The following is a 20,978-nucleotide window of genomic DNA, read 5'->3' on the forward strand; positions in this document are numbered from 1 at the left end:
TTTGTCTGGCTGGATCGGGGGTGATTAGGGGAGATAATGTGAGGAGGGCTTCAACAACCCCCCGGACTAATAATATGCTAACAAACTCACAAAGCCATGTTAGCGCAGCCAGGCAACTGATAACACAGACACTTACGCACACGCACAAGCGAACGTAAACACACACACACAGACACACACACACACACACACACACACACACACGCACACACAAACACACACACACACTTCAAGTTCGGCTGGCTGACTCCTGGTTTGGCAATAGAGGAAAAAACTAATAGCCTGGGTCATCAGATAGACTTTCCCTGGCCGTGTGGATGGGATGAAAGGGTAGAGAGAGAAAAGAGAGGAGAGGATGGATAATGCAACAGAGAGAGAGAGAGAGAGAGGACAGATGTGTGGAGGAAATAGATGCGATCATTGTCCTCTTCCACCTCAAAAGCCGGCTGTTGCTGTGATAGAACGAGGCTGAGGGAGTGACGGATGGTCAGTCTTTCTACTGCTTACATCCGCCACACAGATTTCCTTCAGAGGCTTTTCCCTGACAACAGAGGTATGTCCTTGTAGAGGCCATACATGGCTACAATAATAATAATAGTAATAATAATAATCCTGCCTTTTTATTGCGTTTGTTGCAAGTTGTTCTGATAACCTCACTGTGTGCATCAAACTAGGTTTAATGTGCCAGATCCAAGACAGGTGTCGCACCTGCTTTAGCCTCTTCTTTTGTGATCAAATTTTAATTTTTATATTCAGTTCATTAGACAGTTGTTTCAGTCCTGATCCTCCTCCACGGCGCCATCCGGGACAGAATCAGAAGCGTTGTCTCTCTCCGCCGCAGCAGCAGGAAGAGGAGGACGGGGCGCAGCCCGGTTCACATATAGTCCTCCCCGGCGGAGGTGAAGGCTCTGCACCGGGCTCCGTTTCTGATCTTCAGCGTTGCCGGATAAAGTAGGAAAAAAACAAGACCCTCGACTCGTACTGAATCCAGGGTTTAATAGAAGGCTTGCCGCCGCTTGACCGGGGGAGACCCGACCCAGAATAACGAGCCGAGATCTCCATGCAGCTTGAAGGATCGCCTGCCTGGTTGTGTAGTGGAGGACAATAAAAATCCACATGCGATTAGTAGTGGTGTTCTTTTTTGGATTATCAGTTTACATTTGGTGGATTCTCATGATCTCTCTCTTAACATCTGCTAGATGCCTACTTAGGCAGCGAGTGTGCGAGATACTGGATAGCATTGACACCTTCTAGCCCCTCCTTCAGCCAGACGATGCGGATATTGCATCTCAGGCCTCTGCCCTCCATGTCTGCTAGCTTCACCTCCGTCTCTTGTAGAGCGTGGCCATGAACGTCAAGAATAATTGCTTTGCTTTTCACGGTGGTTTTTATGTTGTTCACATCCGATCTGATAGAGCCAAGGCTTGCAGTCAGAGACATTAGCTGAGCACGGATGGCAGTTAGCTTGTTGTCATTGTCGATCGCAATGTGTTGAATCTGAGAAAAGCATGGCTCGAGGTAGCTTCTCTGTTTCTCCAGCAATGTCTCTGCAATGGCGTCCGTATCGCCACGTTGGACTATGTTCTTGTTTGCCATTCTTCTTCATGTAACTCCAACGAGCATAAAGTGGTAAAATAGCAAAGTTGGAACCATATAAAACCACTATTTGACATCTCTGTCCAGCCAATCATGTGACTCTCCTGTTTTATCCTCTTTATATTTTTTATTTTAAGACTATGTTGATTACTTCTAAGGCTCCTAATGACCTGCCTCCAGAATATATTAAACACACTTTAATCCCTTATGAATCGTTGCAAACTCTGAGATCTAAGGGGGACAGAGCTTTTGCAAAGAGGGTCAAGAGGCTCTGGAGTGTCTTGCCCGAGGAAATAAGGCTGTCTAAGTCCGGGTCTATGTTTAAATGGATCATTTTAAAATTCTGACCCAGTTCTGTGTCAACTTCGTGTGGGCACTGTGTTTAGATGAAGAGTGTTTGGCTTCCCTCTGTGGCGTCAGGGCACGGAAGAGCGGCGGTCTGTCGAGATTCGCCGAACCTCGCAGACCTCTGTGACCTATTTTTCGTCATCAGGTGAATCCCGGGCGACCCCCCGCTGCACTGTTCCGCAGGGAGATCCGTGCACTGGCGCTACGGAAGGGAAGCCAAACACTGTTCATCTCAACACACCGCCCACACTGCCGTGACACAGAGCTGGATTTAAATCAGCTAAATAGCTCTTGAAGTTATGTTTTTAGTGTAAGTTAAGTACGTTACCTATGTTTCCCATTGACGTCCCCATTCAGACCCGGAGGTTGCCGATTGGATGTAACCAAACCAAAGCGTCAGACTTCCAAACCAGACTTGAACAACGGCAACTGTGGTTCCCATAATGTTTAATATGTTTAAAATGTAAATAGTGTAAGAATCAATGTTGCAATGTCAATGTTTCATTTAACCATGAACACCTTTTGAATCCTTTTATGGTGATTTATACTATACGTAGAGATATGGTTTGGTCGCTTAAAAGGAAACTCCACAGAAGTGGCCCAGTTAAACATCAACTTAAACCAAAGAGGCTGTCAACCCGACTGTTGCATCATTATTTTCCTCTCAGCAGTATGGACCTGCTTTTGATCTCACATTTGTCACTTTTTAAATGTTTTATGCCCTTGCCAAATGGAAGATACAGTTTATACGCCTTTCATAGAAAAGTGCCTCGTTGACTTAACATCAAAGAGGGGTGCGAAGGTAATAAAAAGAGACTGAAGGTTATCAGATGTTGTGGGACTGACCTCGTAAACATTGGGATGTGTCCTTTACAGTGCCACTGCAGTGCTAGCTGGTGTTAGATAGGACATTCGAAAAGGGGGTCATTATTTTCAACTGATTCAGGGGACTGTCTATTTTAGACGGGCCACAATCTGTCATTTAACTGCTTATTTTCAAGCAGGTTGCCCCATCTTCTGCAGAGAAACGCTGCCCCAGAACTGCATCAGGTCTGGAGGGGGCTTCCATTTTGGGTTAGCCCTCCAAATGGACCTCCCCCAGAGGTCTGAACTCTATTTATAAAAGAGGGTCAGCAACAACGTCATTGTTTGTCATCTCATGGAACTCCACTTGCATTGGGAGACAGAATACTTTTACTCTATCCTTAGCGCCGGTTTCTGCAGCTTGATCCTGTTGAAGTTTCAAATTAACGAATTCCTGAGCGCCTGATTCATTTATGTCGAAGCCGTTAATGGAAAAAAAAAAGCGGAACCTTTAAAAGCCATGCTTGCTTGCTGGTTGGTTGGTGCGTGTCTTATTTTTCACGGCAGAGAGATGGGACGCGGCTTGAGCGCTAAAAATACCTCACGGGCCGCATCTGTCGTCAGCGGAGAACCAAACAGTCCTTTAATGAAAGTAGGGTAGCTCCCAAGGCCCAGCCAGCCACTGGTGGTGTGATCCATATTTTATTAATAGTGGGATGGTGGAGCTCGTTTCTGATTGATACAGCGCTTTAACAGCTCAGCGGCGCAGCTAGGTGGGACTGAGGGCCTCTGGGACTTGCAGACACATCGAAATCATTAAAGACATATTTATTTCTTAAACCCGGTTAGGGTTGTCTATTTACTAGCTAATCCGATGCTGGGCTACCAGTATTTCCTCTTTGACTTGTGCCAGCCGGTAAGTGGTTTAATTCATTTCTACAGAAACAAGGATCTGGCCTTCGCATCTGAAATATTCATGAGGACAAAAGAGAGGAGCTGAAAAGGGATGGAAGAGGAAAACGGGGAAGGGAAAGGAAGGAGGCCGATGTGGGATGTCTGGGGGAAAAAAGAGGACAAATTGATGCAAGAGAGAATTCTAGGACAGCGAGGGTGAATAGTTAGAGACAGGGAGGGGGGAGGGGGGGTCGCTGTTTCTAAGACGCAAAGGAACATGGGAGTTTGAGCAGTTTACATAGTTTGAGGCAGAGGCAGGTTCTACATAGAGACAACCTTGAGGAGAAAGAAAGAGAAGACACTTGAGAAAACAAAGTCAACGGTAAAACATCCATAACACCTGACAACCACAGAAAAAAAATATATACGTGACCGACAGATCCACATGGAAACCTTCGTGACGATGACAGTGACAGCTGGTGTGACAAGAGGAAGAGGAGGAATATGAGGTCGGAGAGTTTTCTAAAGCCCCTCCATCTCCTCAGCACATAGAAACCACAAAGGGGAGAGGGGAGGGAGAGGTAAGGAGTGTTGGGATTCAAGTAAAAAATGAAGGGTTTGTGGGGCGGAATGGTTAATGATGGAAGGGATCCCTGTGTTACTACGAGAGCTATTTATAGACGTGCAATAGCTGAGGCTGGTTTGATGGATGAGACCGCAGGGGTGCAGGTGGAATCACTTGTGAGATCTGGTCATGTGTCGACCTTATGATCCACTGAAAGGGTGGCCATTTCTAGAGTGGTTATTTTAAACCCTGTACCCTAGTTTGTTGGAGACAAATCGGACTGGTTTGACGGCTTGTTAATAGGCTTGTGTCTAGTTTTTGCACCAGGCTCGGGCTCCAGGCTTTTATTTTATTTTTATTTTTATTTTATTATTAGCATGTAATGTCTCCTCAGCGTGCCCCAGTGAGATGAAGCAAACAAGGCATACATTTAACAGGTGGACTCATACCCGTCTCCAAATCAAGTGAAGCATTCTGAAATAATTTCCACATCTGGTGACATAAAATTCACTCTTGTTGTGAGAGATTGTTTGCCATAATCCAAACGATGCCTCACCCTAATTTAAGAATAGATTGATTTGTATTTGTACCGGCACCGTCTGATCAGATTCATATTCTTTGTTATTCATTCTTTGATCAGACACTTTCTTATTAAAATCAAACGTGCTGCCAATTTGAGACTTTATTTAAGCTATGTTCTGGTATGGCTGCATTTAACATTTAAGACTTTGGCATATTTTGTTCATTTAAAAAAAAAGCGTTCCTCAAAGTAAGGTATAAAAAGTAGTGATTAGTAATCTACCATAACCCAGGTATAAACCCAGTATAGCAGATTTTCAAATCACCTGCAGCCCTAGTGCTGTCTTTAGCATCCCCCTGATGTGATCATTCTATTTTTGTCTATATTTGTGCATCCATGTTTTTATACCCTACAACTCCTTTGTCTTTTCTTCAAAACCTTTTATTTGTATGTTGAGTTGCTTACTGACTTTGTCTTTGACCTGAAGAATGACATGATTCATCGAAAAATTAATCCTACATTGTTGTTTCCCCGATCAATTTAGGAAAGGAGAGGAACATTACTGGTATAACTTTGCTTTGTAAAATGTAATTCTGCAATGTTAAATATAACCAACCCAACAAGATGCAACATGTCTCCTAATTTGGACTGTCTGGGGTAGTATCAAAAAGCTCAGGACTGGCTTACTATGAGGCTAATCTGGAAGGGTGGGGAAGGTAAAGGATATGGATCGGGGTTAGGAGGTCAGAGGAGGGGTGTGAGGTGATCTGGGGCTCAAGCTGAGAGAGGAGAAAGAGAGAGAGAGGGACAAATATATAGAGCAAAAAAAGGAGAAGCATGTATTTACAGTGTCCACAAAAGCCACAGGATGTCGCCGTGGTTCATTTGTGTTTCCTTCCTAACGTGACTCTCTCAAAACCTATGCCACATTTTCTAAAAAGCAACTGGTTGAAAGCAGGAACTGATACAATGAATTAGATAGAATAGAATAGACACACAATGAACTATAAAAGCTACATTTCACTGTCCGGGTCAAAATAAGACTTCTGACTCACTAAGGAAACATGCCAACCTTAATATGTGATGCAGCACAAGGCTATTTGGTTGGTTTAGTTCATACATCACTCTTCAGATTTTGGTCCTGGCATGCTACAGGTAACTAGTCCACATAGCATTCTGGGATGGGAGAAAAACGGGCTCTGGTTCATTGGCATTTCTTTACACCGATCACAATGGTCTTAGGCGGCACTAAGCGTCGGACAGAGCCACGGCGCCGCTGCAAATATAGCCTTGCGAATGAACTAGTTTTGGTGGAACACGTGTACATTCAAAAGTTCAAAAGCCTCTGTATGCAGTATATATGCAAACTGCAATTATTTTCTATAAAAATTAAACTGTTACATGCCTGTGTTTGAACAAATGGGGTTTGCGGTAATGCAATCACAACCCTGGCAAAACCAGAATGAGGCATGGCAGTGTTGACTTCAAATGGTACAATGTTGGATAGGGAAAAATCAAATCCCGCTCCCCCATGAAAGTCGGTTAGGGTCTCGTATTGCCAGATCATCTGCAGTGGGAGGTCTAGCTAGTCTGCACAGCATTCTGGGATGGTAGAAAAACGCACGATTTACCCTTGCAGAGATCTGAGGAGCTGTTAACCTCATAAATCCACCGGAGTTTAGAACGCCAACACTAAGAAAGCGGAAGGTAACGGACATCCGACTGAAAAGAGCGACACCGGAACAATCCCGGAAGGGGAACGTTGTCAAAACAGACTAGGAGGGTGGGGATGATGAAGGGGTGACGTTCATGTTGCTAATTCAAGGTTTTGTTTGCTGATAAGAACATAAAAATGGTAAATCACAAAAAATGTCCTAGGTTTTTCGATACATACGTAAACGCTAAAAATAATTTGCCCGTCCTTTTAGTATTCAAGTTCCAAAACCCACTTCAACCAGCCAACTCTTTCCACAAGGATAATGAGTAAAGACTTCCTACAGGACATTGAGTTTTTGAGTCACATCACAAGTCAACACAATGAACAGCGACATCTGTTAGAGGCCGTTCTGGTAATAATATTCACATGAGGAGCATTACGTGTGGATGGAAGTGAGTCGGAGCGACACACACCTCTGCTCAGTCCGTCAGGCCCCCTGAGGATCCGGCACTCCTCGATCTGGCCAAACGCAGAGAACATAACCCGGATGTCGTTCTCGTTGCACTTCTTCGACACCATGCCGATGAACAACTTCCTGTCTTCCACCGCTGCAGAGACAAAAAGAAGAAGAAAGGGAAGAGAATCGGCGTGAATGAAGGGGACATCTTCACACACAGCTTTAATACACAGACCTGTTGCTGAATATTTGAATATTCTTTTTAGTATTTCTTTGGTGCAACCTTTTCTTTGAATTGTGCAATAATTCACTTGTTTATTTTTTAAAGGAATGGTTAGACAACGGGAAGTGTATTCATGCGCTTTTCTCAGGGTTAGATGAGAAGATCAAATCACAAGTTGTTTTAACAGTTTGGTTTTAGTCAGAGGTGAGGAGAGTACAAAAATACTCCACTTAAGTTCCTTAAGTGCTCCTATTATGCCCATTTTCAGGTTCAGAGTTGTATGTAGAGGTTGTACCAAATTAGGTTTATTTGTTTTAATTTTCAAAAAACACCATATATTTGTTGTAGGCCTACTGCACATTGCTGCAGCTCCTCTTTTCACCCTGTGTGTTGAGCTCTCTGTTTTAGCTACAGAGTGAGGCATCACACTTCTGTTCCATCTGTGTTTGGAGTCACACATGTGCAATAACTAGGTAAGGACTACTAGCCAGTCAGAAGCAGAGAATGAGGGCGTGCTCTGACAGTACCTAGGTAAGGACTACTAGCCAGTCAGAAGCAGAGAACGAGGGCGTGCTCTGACAGTACCTAGGTAAGGACTACTAGCCAGTCAGAAGCAGAGAATGAGGGCCCTGACAGTACCTTTTGAAACCAGTACTTTTACACTATTACTTGAGTAAAAAGCTTCTTCTTCTTCAGATCTTTGTTCAACCCTGGTATCTATACTTCTATCTGAGTATTGAATACTTTTGACACCTCTGAACATGTCCAATAACGATAGGAGAATAAACCGAAAGATAGAGAAGGAAAAAGAAAGCCTGATAAGAACAAAGGGGAAGAAAAAGAAAAGTTTAAACGGAGGAAAAAAAAGGAGAAGAAAAAAAAGACAAAGATGAAAACAAAAAAACTCCAGAAATGTGGAAAATGGAATGAGACAGAATAAACCACCAATCAAAAGAGAAGAGTCAGAGAAAGACAGGAAATTAGGGAGAAAAGACAGTGGGAGAGAGACAGACAGACAGACAGACAGACAGACAGACAGACAGACAGACAGGCAGACAGGCAGACAGACAGACGGACAGACGGAGACAGACAGACAGGCAGACAGACAGACAGACAGACAGACGGACAGACGGAGACAGACAGACAGGCAGACAGACAGACAGACAGACAGACGGACAGACGGAGACAGACAGACAGGCAGACAGGCAGACAGACAGACAGACAGGCAGACAGACAGACGGAGACAGACAGACAGACAGGCAGACAGACAGACAGACAGACGGAGACAGACAGACAGACAGACAGACAGACAGACAGACAGACAGACAGACAGAGACTTCATGTATTTCATCATGCCATCTGCGAGGCTCTGATCAATGTCTCATTATCACTTCAACACCGACCGCTCACTGAGACTTTCCATCTTGTTCTCTCTCACCCTCTTTTTCCCTCCTCCCCCTCTCCTCGCCCCCTCTACCCTCCCCCATGGGGGACAGTCTCTCTCCTCCGCTGACACAATCCCTCGTTCCCCCGGTGCAATCTTGAGGAATGTGAGCCGGCTGCAGGTAACGGTGAGAAACTTTTTACTTTAGTGTACGTGAGCGAGGTTAAGTGTGAATTAGGCTGAGAGCTAAATCCTCATTGTGTGTATGTGTGTGTGTGTGTGTGTGTGTGTGTGTGTGTGTGTGTGTGTATGCGCGGGTGTGTTTACATGTTCCCGCCACATTCAATGTAATGCTAATCCAATTCATTTTTAATGAGGAAACTGTCAGCTCTTACCGCGAGGCGAAAGAGATAAGCGGTCTGTTGCACTCTGGGAAATCAATAGCGCACTTGTTTATTTTGCTGTTTGAATTGTTTGTGTGTTTAAAAAAACCGTCGGGATACGCTGCCAAGATAAGTGATGTTTCGAAAAGCTTTAACTCCTTTGTACACAGTGTGTGTGTGTGTGTGTGTGTGTGTGTGTGCATCACTCCAGAGGAAGATTACCACAAGTCTAACAGCAATGTAATTAATTTACTCTGTGTCGATAGGAAAAGAAAGAGAGGAGATATCGTTACAATTGAATGTTTCTGTTTCTCGGACGCGGCGCGCAGGCAGGCAGGCAGGCGGGTGATAAGACTCCTAAAGCCGGCTCGGGGAGGATCTGGAGTCGGCTTTTGCGTTCCGGGATAAATTGGGAGCAGAATTGGCTTCATGCTGACTTTCAGTGTTCCAATTCATTAGGAGACTACACAAAAAGAAACAGGATCCTGAAAGTTTAGTGTGAAAAAAAAAAGGAAAACCTCTGCACAGGATTTAGCGACACTGTTATCGCTGTTGTAACGTTGTAAACGTCTTTTCTTCCGTCTCCTCCAATGACTAAACTCTTAAACCTCTGAGCAGCCATTCATCACGGACTGGGTTTACATGCACACCAATATTCCACACATGACAATATTCCAAATGTGATACAGGTCACAGCATATTCCGGTTGGATATATCGAATCAGGCCCTTTTCCCGAATATAGCATTTTCCAATTAAGACATGTGGGTTGTGCCGGTATTATTCACGTTTTCTGCTATCTCTGAAAAACTACTACTTTGCATGGCTGCATGTTATTGGGAATATTAGAGGAATATTCACTTTCATTAGATATCAGTCAGAATATCGTCTTTTTAGACAACATACAAAATATTGTGTTTGTAAAACATACTCACCATTACAGTATTGCGACCCTCACACGGGTTTATGAAAGGTCGTTACCATTAGCTGTATAGCCAGCTCCATATTTTAACACTTTGGCTGTTATTAACAGCTTCTTTCTTATGTTCCGCCATTGTTGCCCTGACGGTTATATCTCATAAAAGTCGCATTTTGCCATATTTCAGCTGAGTGGGTGATGGCTTTTTATCAGGATGTCCCCCCTGCCTTGCTGAATACTGTCGTCCCCCCCCCCCCCCCTCGCAGTGGAGAGTGATATAGCATATATAATATTGATGTAGCATATATATCATAATGATGAAGCATATATATCATAATGACGTAGCAGGGGGCTAATGATGCTACTCCATTGTCTGTGTGTCAGCTGTTAAGTCTCCTCTGTGATGTAAAGTTAAAATTTGTTATTATTATTATTATTATTATTATTATTATTATTATTATGTACACACACAGGGTTCCTGTAGATGTCCAAAAACAACTTAAGTAAAAAATAAAGTAAATCCTTTTTTTAAAACTACCTGCGACTGGATTTTAACGGTCACTTCATCCAATTATGGTTTTATCCATTTTGATATTCTGCTCAATTACGCCACTTTCAGGGTCAATTCCCCCAAATTGCAAAAACACATATTTTCTCACTTAGCCATGCAAATAATTTCAGTTTGCCAACATATTTTTTTTATTTTTTATATCTGCTGTTGGGATTTCTTGAGCTCCGGCACCCGGAATAATCCACAGACGTCACTGACAGCAAGACATATTTTTCCATCAGAGATAAAAAGAAAAATTGAAATAAAAAGAAAAGGTCAGTTGTGAGGTCTCCCGATTCTAAGCAGGAAGTTGGCTTCGTTGAGACATGTTGTTGTGCTTTTCAAATGTATTTCATTACATTACTTTCATTACTGGTTATTTTGGGCCTCGCAAACTAAATTCAATCTATCTCAATTACATCTGAGAGGCTGCAGAACGCTCAGCAGCAAACATCTTCAAATATCTTTCCAATGAATGAATAACCAGGCGGGCCAAAGAGGACAAGGGGACCCTGAACATTTAGTTTGATTTGGTTTTCAGTATCGACGGCATGCCACCTGCTGAAAGACGTTAAAAAAAACTGCAATCACCCAAACCTTGACCCGGCCGTCATTTTAATAAACCCGCCACGCCGCAACAGCACATACGACCGAAAATACGAACATAAACCCTGCCGAGGCTAGAGGAAAATAACCTTATTTCATTTTTTTAATTTTTTGTTTTATTTTACAATTTGGGTGAATCAAGCCTCATATGTAAGTAATCGATCAGAACCTTAAAGATATAAAATCCGATTTGGTTTTAACACACCATGTCCACAACGTTTGCTTGCCTCTCTCACTAAACTACATCTTTAATGACATTGTCTTTTAGTTTCCACATGTACACTACCGGTCAAAAGTTTGGGGTCACTTACAAATTTCCCTTTCACTCCATTATAGACAGGATACCAGCTGATCTGGGTGGGTGGCTGATCTTTAATGCAATATCTACATTTCCCATTATCAGCAACCATTCATCCAATGTTCCAAAGGCACATTTTGTTTACTAATCTGATATCATTTTAAAAAAAAACTAACTAAGAAAACATTAAACAACCCTTTTGCAATTATGTGAGCACATAATGTAATCTGGGAACTGCTGCCCTGGTTAAAAAAAACAAGGCAACGGATCTCAGCTGGGATTCTGTCTATAATGGAGTCCAATGGAAATTTGTGAGTGACCCCAAACTTTTGACCGGTAGTGTACCTCGACTAAATATCACGGAACATGACGGACCTGACAAAGTGTTGTCGCTGCGTCAAAATGCAGCCAATTAAAAAATCTATTGGAATAATAGAGGAACAACAACAGTCAGACTGTCCTTAAGTGTCTCTCTTTTCTTAAGATTAGTTTTGGAGGCATTTTTAGGACCTTTATTTGACAGGACAGTTAGAGAGGGGGGGGGGGGGGGGGGGGGATGACAGGCTGCAAAGGGTCGCAGGTCAGAGTCGAACCCTGACCCGCTGCTTCGAGGAGCAAACCTCTATATGTGAGCGCCCGCTCTACCTACTGAGCAATCCGGGCGCTCTGTTCAAGGGACTTTAAAGACACTCTAAAAAGAAACACACCTTCCTTCTGTGTCCTCGTCTTGACTTATTTCCTTTATATATGCGTAGAACCACTTTCTGGGAATTTATTAAAATATTTCCTCCAGCTGACTCATTTCTGCACTTGAGGGACAATATGTGAATTCTATCCAATCAAACATGAATCCTACAATCTTATAAAACTACACTTCTTCATCCCGTGGGTCGTAGTACCGTGGGCAGCCGTAGATTCAAGGGTCGAAGGTTTAAAAACCTTGTTTATTTTTTCCCGAAGAAGCTCTTGTGATTGAACAATGCAGGGGAGAGAGGTGTGGGTGGATGGGTGGCATCAGCATCGGTACCCTGTGGTTCTCCAGAGACTCCGTGATTGAAAGGTCATACCCACTTTGAAGCAATCACACAAAATCAAAATACCTCCTGAAATTATGCCCTGCTCGCACATTTCATTTTACTTTCCAGAGGAGAACGATGCTTGTGTAACGTTTGCTAATAACAGGGAAACAATGAGACTATATGCAGCGTTTGTGAGCCGGTTTTGAAGATTTACATCCTCATGGGGATCATTGGGATTGGAGCTGAGAGCCTCAGACAGGGTAGCAAAGGCATCAAGTATTTATAGTTGGACTAACAAACACATTGATGGAACCATCTTTTCATGATATTTTTTGATAAAGAGAAATACGTGATGAAGAGAAAATACAGAATAATGCCTTCTTCTTTAGCAACCCTGTCTCCTAAAAATTACGTTCCCATCGACTAATCTGCTTTCTCAATTATGTTTTTGGAGGGAATGTATTTAGTTCTGGATTAGGTTTGTTTTAATCTATAAAAACAACTTTCTTATCAGACACATTAGGGAGGAGGTCGGGGATGGATGTGTCAAACAAACAGGAGAAAAAAGAAAAAGGTCTGAAGAGTCTAGTCTGGAGTGCTCAGAAGTTCAAATAAATCATGAAGGTGATCTTTGAAAGGGGAACTCAAACATTCTTGCAAAAAATGTAAAAAAGCCATTATTTGAATGGAAATTTCGTATCAAAATCCTAGTATATTAACAAAAGAACTAGGTAGCAACCCCTGCGTAGCAACACAAACCCCCCTTTCTTCAGGGGGTCATCTACATACACAGGACTTACGACAACAGTGACTGTATTTTAACTCATGTACATGAGGTAATTTATGTTATGTATCTAACTTAAATCATTTATTCAATGTGCTTAACATATTTAACTTATGTACATAACTTCAGAAGATATGTTGTTGATTTCAATCTAGCTCTGTGTCATCTTTGTGTGGGCAGTGTGTTTACATGAACAGTGTTTAGCTTCCCTCCAAGGCGCCAGTGCACGGAGCTCTCTGCAGAGCAGGGCAGCGGAGGTCTACTGAGATCCGCCGGATGGCGCGAAATGCGCTGTGACGTCTAAGCCCAGTCCCCAATATAAAGATGACACAGATCTGGTTTAAATGGGTAATGTACCCCTTTAAGTTAAGAAACAAAGCATCATTTTACCCCAAACCCTGATCTTTCCTAAACCTAATCAAGTAGTATTGTTTCAATTCACAACATCAGCCACGGTGCGCCTGCCGCTGGTTAAAGGACGTGTTAAAATAACGTAATACGGGAGAAAATAACTTTGCCTTGAAGTGTAATGGAGAGTGCTGTTTACTTGTATGGGAACTTAATCTTTTAGGAGACAGGGTTGTTTTTAAAGACACCCGGAGACTGCCGCTGGTATCTACTATCCAACAGCTTCCTTGTCAGAGTGAGAAGGAATGGAGGAGGAGGCTCAGTACAGGGAATGAATTCAAAACTGAGCTGCAATATGTAGGTTGGAAGTGGGGTGATCTGAGGACGGAGTGTGTGACAGTGCTTGCGTGCGATATATGCATAAAAGTGATTGTGCGTGTGTATGTGTGTGTGTGCGCTTGTTGTTTGTATGAGCGAGCAGCCACAGGGGAGAGAGGATGGTTCACCATGAGGCCAAAACGATTCAACTTCCACTGACCTCCTTCTGAAACACCTTAATAATTCATCACATAAATATATACATATATACATATATATATACATATATATATATATATATATATATATATATATATATATATATATATATATATATATATATATATATATATCAGTATTTCCCCCCTCTCTTTTCTCTGTTTCTACCTATGTCTCTCGCTCATTTTTTTCCCAATCGCTCGTCCCGACTGACGCTCAAGCAGTGAGCAACCACGCGGGCGAGATAGCTATTACCAAGCAAATTCAGAAAGACTATTGATGCATGTGTGTGTGATATTGATGCGTATGTCATTCTGTGTGTGTGTGTGTGTGTGTATGTGTGTGTGTGGCTACTCACCGTTAGATTTCTCACTATCTGCAGGTTTCATCTGAATAGGGTGGTGCATCTGTAGAGACAGAAGAGAAGGACAAAAAATATCAAAATGCTGCACACACACACATGGGCATGAACACAATCAGAAGGTGTCTCATAATCAGATTTAATGCGGGTGTGGTTTTAAAACCTCCATTCCTTCATTCATAGGTGTATGCATCTCAATTAGCCAGATGTAAAATGTAATTGCACCAGTTTTGGGTTTTCTGTGCTTGACACAAATGGGACTCAGCACCGGAGGTGCTGCAGGGCACGTAAAGCTCTTCTACAATTTGTTCAAAACACCAGAACGGGACAAGCAACAAAAGGGAAAAGAACAAGAGCAAGACTGAAAGTCTAAGAGCAAGAGCGAGAAAGATTGAAAACAAAAAGACCAAAAATGAGAACAAAAAGGAAAATTAGCAGTCCAAGACGGGGAAGCAATAGAATAACAACCAACACAACTAATCAAAAAACAAGAAGAACAACTAGTAGCAGTAATTTCTGAATCCAGCTTAGCATATGAGCTAAGTAAGAACTATCCACTAACACACATGCATGCTGGTGATGAATAGTGAATGAATATATTGCAAAAGAGATACAAAGTTATGCTGGCAGTCAGGCCACTCACACACTTGCTGTACACACACATTCCCATTCAGTGGTTGCAAAGACGACATTCACGGCACATTCATTACAGCGACACCTTATGCCGCCTGAATGGCTGCAAATGGTAAAATTGTTAGGATTGCACCGTAATCTGATCCTGGTTCTCCCTAAACTGAAATCTTCTGGAGTAAGTGTCAATAAAAGCGACTCAATCATCTCCTCATAATGTCTAACTGGTCATACGTTGCTTTCCATTTCACGTTTTTAAAATAAAAGTAGCCTTCCATGAGCCATTCGACAGGCTGAGTCTGTGGACGTTTTTAACCCTTGTGTTGTCTTCCCGTCAACCATGAAAACAAGTTGTTTGATATTTCTAATGTTGACATTTTCAGAAATTTATTCGAAGGCCCATTTTTTGTGATGAAAAAACGGAAAATGGGTCAAATGTGACCCAGGGACAACATGTGGGTTAAGAAGCACCTTAAGACACACTTTTATTGTTGTATTTCCCCTATATCTATGTATTTATGTGTGTTTTATGCTTGTATGCGTATGTTATTGTCTTTGTGAAGCACTTTGGTGCAAACTTGTTCACATTGAAGTGCTATATAAATGAAATAAACTTTAAAACAGAGGAGTGAATATGTGATCCAGACCAATTTAAGATGGTCCGGGCGATCTGGAGGCATTCTGATTGCAACGTGTTGGACATGCATTTAAAAAAAAAACTGAATTCATTTGCATTTTTCCTCACTCAAAGATAAAATTCTGAGATACAGATTGCATGCTTATACCAAGTGTAAATGGGGTCTAAATGCTTGCATTTGCACTTGTCTGTTAAGATACTGGATATCTCTCTGATGTGCCCAAGAAGCAGTTTAATGGAGCTGAATGATGGATGTGTTTTTAAGATGGCAGGTCTTCTTTTACGGTAACAAGAAAACACTTCACAGATGAGAAGGCTTTGTCACCTCTCTCTCTCTCTCTTCTTTCCCTCCTTCTCTCTCCCCCCACCCTCCTTCAATCTCTCCTCCTCTGTCCCTTTTTTATTCCCTCCATCTCTCTTTCCTTTATGGGAGATTATGTGGCTGTTTGATCTGCGGAGAGACGAATGACAGTGATTCTCCAAATCTAGCCCAGTATCAATCACACTCAGAGTCAAATACCAGCAGAGAGTGTGAGTGCGTGCGTGCGTGTGTGTGTGTGTGTGTGTGTGTGTGTGTCTCCATACGTATGTGTGTGCCCTGTCTTACCCATAACGCCCCTGGGCTCAGTCACGCTGTGACAGAAGGCTTTGATCTTCCAATTCTATCACACACCTTTATCCCAACTCTCTCTTCCTTATCATCCTCACTCCCCATCTCCCCCCTCCACACACACTCTCTCTCACACACACACACACACACACACACACACACACACACACACACACACACATACACACACACACACACACACACACACACACACAAAGTCGGCCTGTGATCAGTTCACAAACCTGCCTGATGGGGGCAGTAAATGGTGGTGGAGGAAGAAACAAAGAAAGACAGAAATACACCTGTTCCTGCAGACCATTACTGACTCCCTCCAACACAACCCAAAAAAGAACAAAGAGACAAACAGCCGTTGCATCATTGCAGCTACATGTATGCAACTAGCCAGTCAGTAATGATACACCCTGAAACAAAAACGCTGTGAATTATCTGATGGCTGATGTGTGATTTGTGATTTGTGCAGAAAGGTCTGCACAAGACTAAGACTGAAACACTGAACAACAGTAAGAAGGCAAACAAGAAAGGGAGAGGAAGAAAAACAGAAAGAAAAAAGACATGCAGCCTGCCTCACTACTAATATACTACATGACTACCATTTACTGTGTATTTAAGGGGATTTTTATTAGTATTTTCTTATTATCTGACCTTGTTCTTTGATTTTTACTGTTTCTGATGGCGTGTTTTCTTCTTTACCACTGTTTATTTGTTGATTCTGTATCTTAATGTGTCGAGTATTTTTATTCCCTATTCATAAACAAAGTTTTCGGACAGAATCGTTATATACAGTCGCTCGGGATACTGATATTACCTTGGGGGGGGGGGGGGGGGGCTTTTTCAAGAAAAGACGAAACTGAACTACAGAACTACACTACAGAAGAACCAGAGTGAGAACTAAACTAAATATGAAATATGAAGGTTCAAGTTTTATATGCAACTTTTCTGTGTGCATTTGCAAACAAACACAAGGAGGGAGAGAAAGACAGAATATAGAGAATCTTAGGTCAAGGAAAACTAAAAAAGGGAAAAGGAGAGAAACAAAGATAGAAATAACAGTGACAGGGACATAGTGAGAGAAAGATTGTCTGAGAAGCATGAAGGTTTTGAAAGAAGGACTAGGAAAGAGAAAGAGAGAAGGAGGGAAGAGGGTCATAGACAGACAGGAATAGTGGCTATCCCTTCAGGCTGCAGTCTCAGTGGAGTATCACTAAAGCAAGAACAGATGCAAGGACATGGATGAGGTAGGTGTGTGTGTGTGTGTGTGTTTGTGTGTGTGTGTGTGTGTGTGTGTGTGTGTGTTGAAGTCACATCAAAAGAAGAAAGAGTCATGTCAAAGCAAACCTGGAAGTCACATCAAGTCAGTTCTCGTTAATCCATTTCAAAGTCTGTCCTCAAAAGGCAAAAAAAAACAAAAGCCATGACAGCATTCCCCGTTCTGCCATCATTCATTCTCGAAAAACACAGCAAAAAGCTTTCTCACACACACACACACACACACACACACACACACACACACACACACACACACACACACACACACACACACACACACACACACACACACACACACACACACACACACACACACACACACAGGTCCAAAAACTCTGTGCTTTACAGGCGTCTCCTCCTCAGGTCTGTCTACCCAGAATGCCCGGCGGGTGGCGGCGCTGTCGACGTGTTTGATCTCGGAGAGCTCCCGCCAAGACTCACAACACAAGACTCTTCTGCGCTATCCCACAATTCCACAGTGCTGTCTCCTCCTGCCTGGCGAGCCCAGAGCCGCAGTCTGCCATTCATTATGCGCTCAGCGGGAGCCCGGCAAAACTACTAAGTCCTCGCCGCGCGCAGGCTCATGAAACGCACAGAGAACCACAAACTTCACTACGTAGAGCCATGTGTGCAGCCGGCAGGATGCTGCGCTGGCATTTACCTTTACAGATGTATCCGTCTAGTCAGGAGGCTGCTTAAATCTACTTCCTGTTTACTTTCCACATCCTAGGTGCCCGTTGATTCTTCTCTTCTCTCTCTCTGCCCTGTCAGCATCCTCGGGTTTAATTTGAAATATGGGTTTCTTTCAACCAAATTGCTCAAAAATAGGATGCATCGATTTACAGTATGTCACAGGTTTAAGTTGCATTTTGGGTGTTTTATAGGGTTTTAAACAGATACCCTCCTGTGAGCCACTCAACATCCTCTGGTCTTTAATCTTAGTCAAAATAATTCATAATTGCTGGTATAACGAAATATAACTTAGGTGTTTTGAACCATGAATGCTAAAAAAACGTGACTAAAACGGCAGAAAATGTGGCAAAAAAAGTTCATTTTCAACTTCATGGAACGACTGGAAGACAGCACAAATGTGGATTGAAGTGGTCGTCACTCAAAGCAAGTGCATAATAATCCATCGGAACATGATTTACAAAATAGGAGACTCAAAACAAACAAATAAAAACCTATCAAGACAGCTGGACAGTTAATGATGCAAAGTTAAATTGAAAGTAATTTCCTGATGTTTGATTATTCCGTGGCAGAAGTTTTCCGGAGCTTGTTATCTGCTCGTAATGCGTCCGCCGTGCACTCCAAGTAAAGTGTCACCGTTTGTTTTTAATCATTTTCGGAGCACTTGAATTGCCTTATTACAAACGGCGGAGTTCAGCTCTGATTGGCTGAGTCACGCTGGGCACCCGCCGTAAAATACTTGATAAATGCACACCTTTGAAAATCGATTAACATTCAATTTACATATTAATGTGCCAACTGAAAGTCACCACTCACACACACGGCTGACAATGAGTTGCTAAGCCCCCATGCTGTCCCACTGTTGAAAGAATAACAACTCAATTTTTGCGCAGCTCTGCAATTACTGCAAAGCGGCGTGTTACATTTATTAGCCTGCTATAACATTGTTTAATATATCTGGATTATAGTCTGTTGAGCCGCAGCTACAGTAAATGGTCACCAGTCAGCGGTGATTGTTTGCCTTTTCATGTTGAAATTCAATTTTACCTAATGACTTCATTCATCTTACATATGCTGTTGGGGGGGGGGGGGGGGGGGGGGGGGGGGGGGGTTCTCATTTTGCTGGAGTTGTTAGAGGATGGCAGTGGAGTTCTTGCTGCTGACTTAGAGCTTCGTAATGTCTTCATCATTGCCAGCCCACGTCCTGCTCATCGAAAAACACCGATGTCATTATTTCTCTCATACAGTACATCCCATTGGCTTCAGCCATTGGCGAGCACAATGCAGAGCTTTCACCAACTGATATATCAATATATACTAATGTATAGTACGTGTGAATATCTTCAGGTTCAGGTTTTATTGGTACCCGTGGATAAACTAGGTTTGCAGTCTAATAGGCAGGACATCCTTACAACTTTGTAGACCACCACATAACATGCAACACACCAAAACATGTCATAGAGAACAAGTAAAAGATAGTTAATGCTCATTTCTGACTATAGAGCAATAGAGACATAATTAGCTTAAAATATGGACTGAAAATTCCAAAAGCTAATTGCCTACTTATCCTACAGGAACATTAGCACTCATTTAGCAACTGTTTCTATCCTGATAATAAGTCAGATGGTTCTTTTAAATCTGTTTTTGGTCTCCAACAAGGCCTAGTTAAAGGATAATTCCGCTCAATTTCATCATGTAGCTCTGTTTTTTTTTAAACTTGTAGTGCTGTCAGTAGCAAGAAAAATTAAACCAATCAGTGCTGCCTGCACCTTGTTATCCTCCTGCTAGCGTTAGCCCCCAACAGGCTTAAACAGGCCAAGGTTTACGTGTTTTTAGCCTCTAAACATGTTCAAAATGTCATTAAAAGTGCATCGCCATGTGAACTGATTCCTTCCAAAGGAACACAATAAATCTGACTGCTGTAGATGTAAAAGAAATGCATAAAAGTTATGTTAATTCACCTCTGTTTATTTCCGGAGTTGAGACGGCAAGAAGAGTGCTTAGGGATCGTTTACAAACTACAACTCTGGAATCAGACACAAAAATATTTTCAAAAACAGGCATATGCTTATTTTTTAAAAGTAAGTGCTGTAGACCAACTAGCAGGAGACAAGTTATAATTGAGGTAAGTTTGGAGACGCTCCCTTATTTAATCGTTAACTGCAAACATATTTTTGTTAAATCTCTTTACGGTGTTGTAGTTTGTAGACAGCCCCAAGTCTAAAGAAAACAGGGTTCCTCTATAGTTCTAATAAAAAAAAATCCTATCCACAAAATCAATTATTTTAAATTAAAACCTGGGGAGCAGTTGCCTTCTTATCTTACAGCCACATAAAAAAACATCGCCAATCATTCAGCAACACAGACCAGAGGTAAGTTCACACTCCATTTAGCTCATTGTTTGGTCTCCACTCTCTTTAAACTATTGAGTAATTGGACTTTAATTTGTCTGTGCGCACGACAAGTCAAAATTGTCGCTATGCAAGATTAGCTTATCCAATCACCAGAGGAAATGTATCTCAGTAAAAGGCCAGATGGAACCATAAGGTCCACGTTAAAGCAGAGGGATCAGAGTGCAGCGGCAGCCAGGAAGGATGTTTACGACCTTCCAGTTATGGGACACTCTCTTTAATCACCTGTCCTTCATGGCTGAGACCAGGTGCCTATCTACCCCCCCGTCTTTCCCTTTCAACTGCTTCATCTTTACGTCCTCATCATGTAAAGAGACTCCCAGCAACGTGTCCGGCAATCAGGCGGTATTTGTGCTAACCTTCCCCCTTGCCCTCCCCCCCCCTTCCTCCCTCAGCTGTCCGTTAAACAGTCCCTCCTGGTGCATTGAATCCAGGAAACTCTACACTTCCTAAATGTTAACT

The 20,978-nt window shown here is 42.5% G+C and overlaps 1 protein-coding gene across 26 annotated transcripts in view; it reads right to left on the minus strand.

Annotated features, from left to right (window-relative positions):
- celf2 (cugbp, Elav-like family member 2) overlaps nt 1–20,978 on the minus strand; it is a 208,795-nt gene that overhangs the window by 38,814 nt on the left and 149,003 nt on the right. For 19 of the 26 annotated variants that reach the window (XM_034863749.1, XM_034863747.1, XM_034863746.1 and 16 more), the window contains 2 exons: nt 14,249–14,297; nt 6,825–6,992 (listed from right to left, as the gene is read on the minus strand). In XM_034863749.1, the coding sequence (XP_034719640.1) occupies nt 6,825–6,992; nt 14,249–14,297 (217 nt within the window). The remainder of the gene's footprint in view (nt 1–6,824; nt 6,993–14,248; nt 14,298–20,978) is intronic. The other 7 variants (XM_034863750.1, XM_034863757.1, XM_034863756.1 and 4 more) reach the window with 1 other exon arrangement.

The sequence above is a fragment of the Etheostoma cragini genome, chromosome 23 (genome assembly GCF_013103735.1).
Source record: "Etheostoma cragini isolate CJK2018 chromosome 23, CSU_Ecrag_1.0, whole genome shotgun sequence".
Taxonomy (NCBI): domain Eukaryota; kingdom Metazoa; phylum Chordata; class Actinopteri; order Perciformes; family Percidae; genus Etheostoma; species Etheostoma cragini.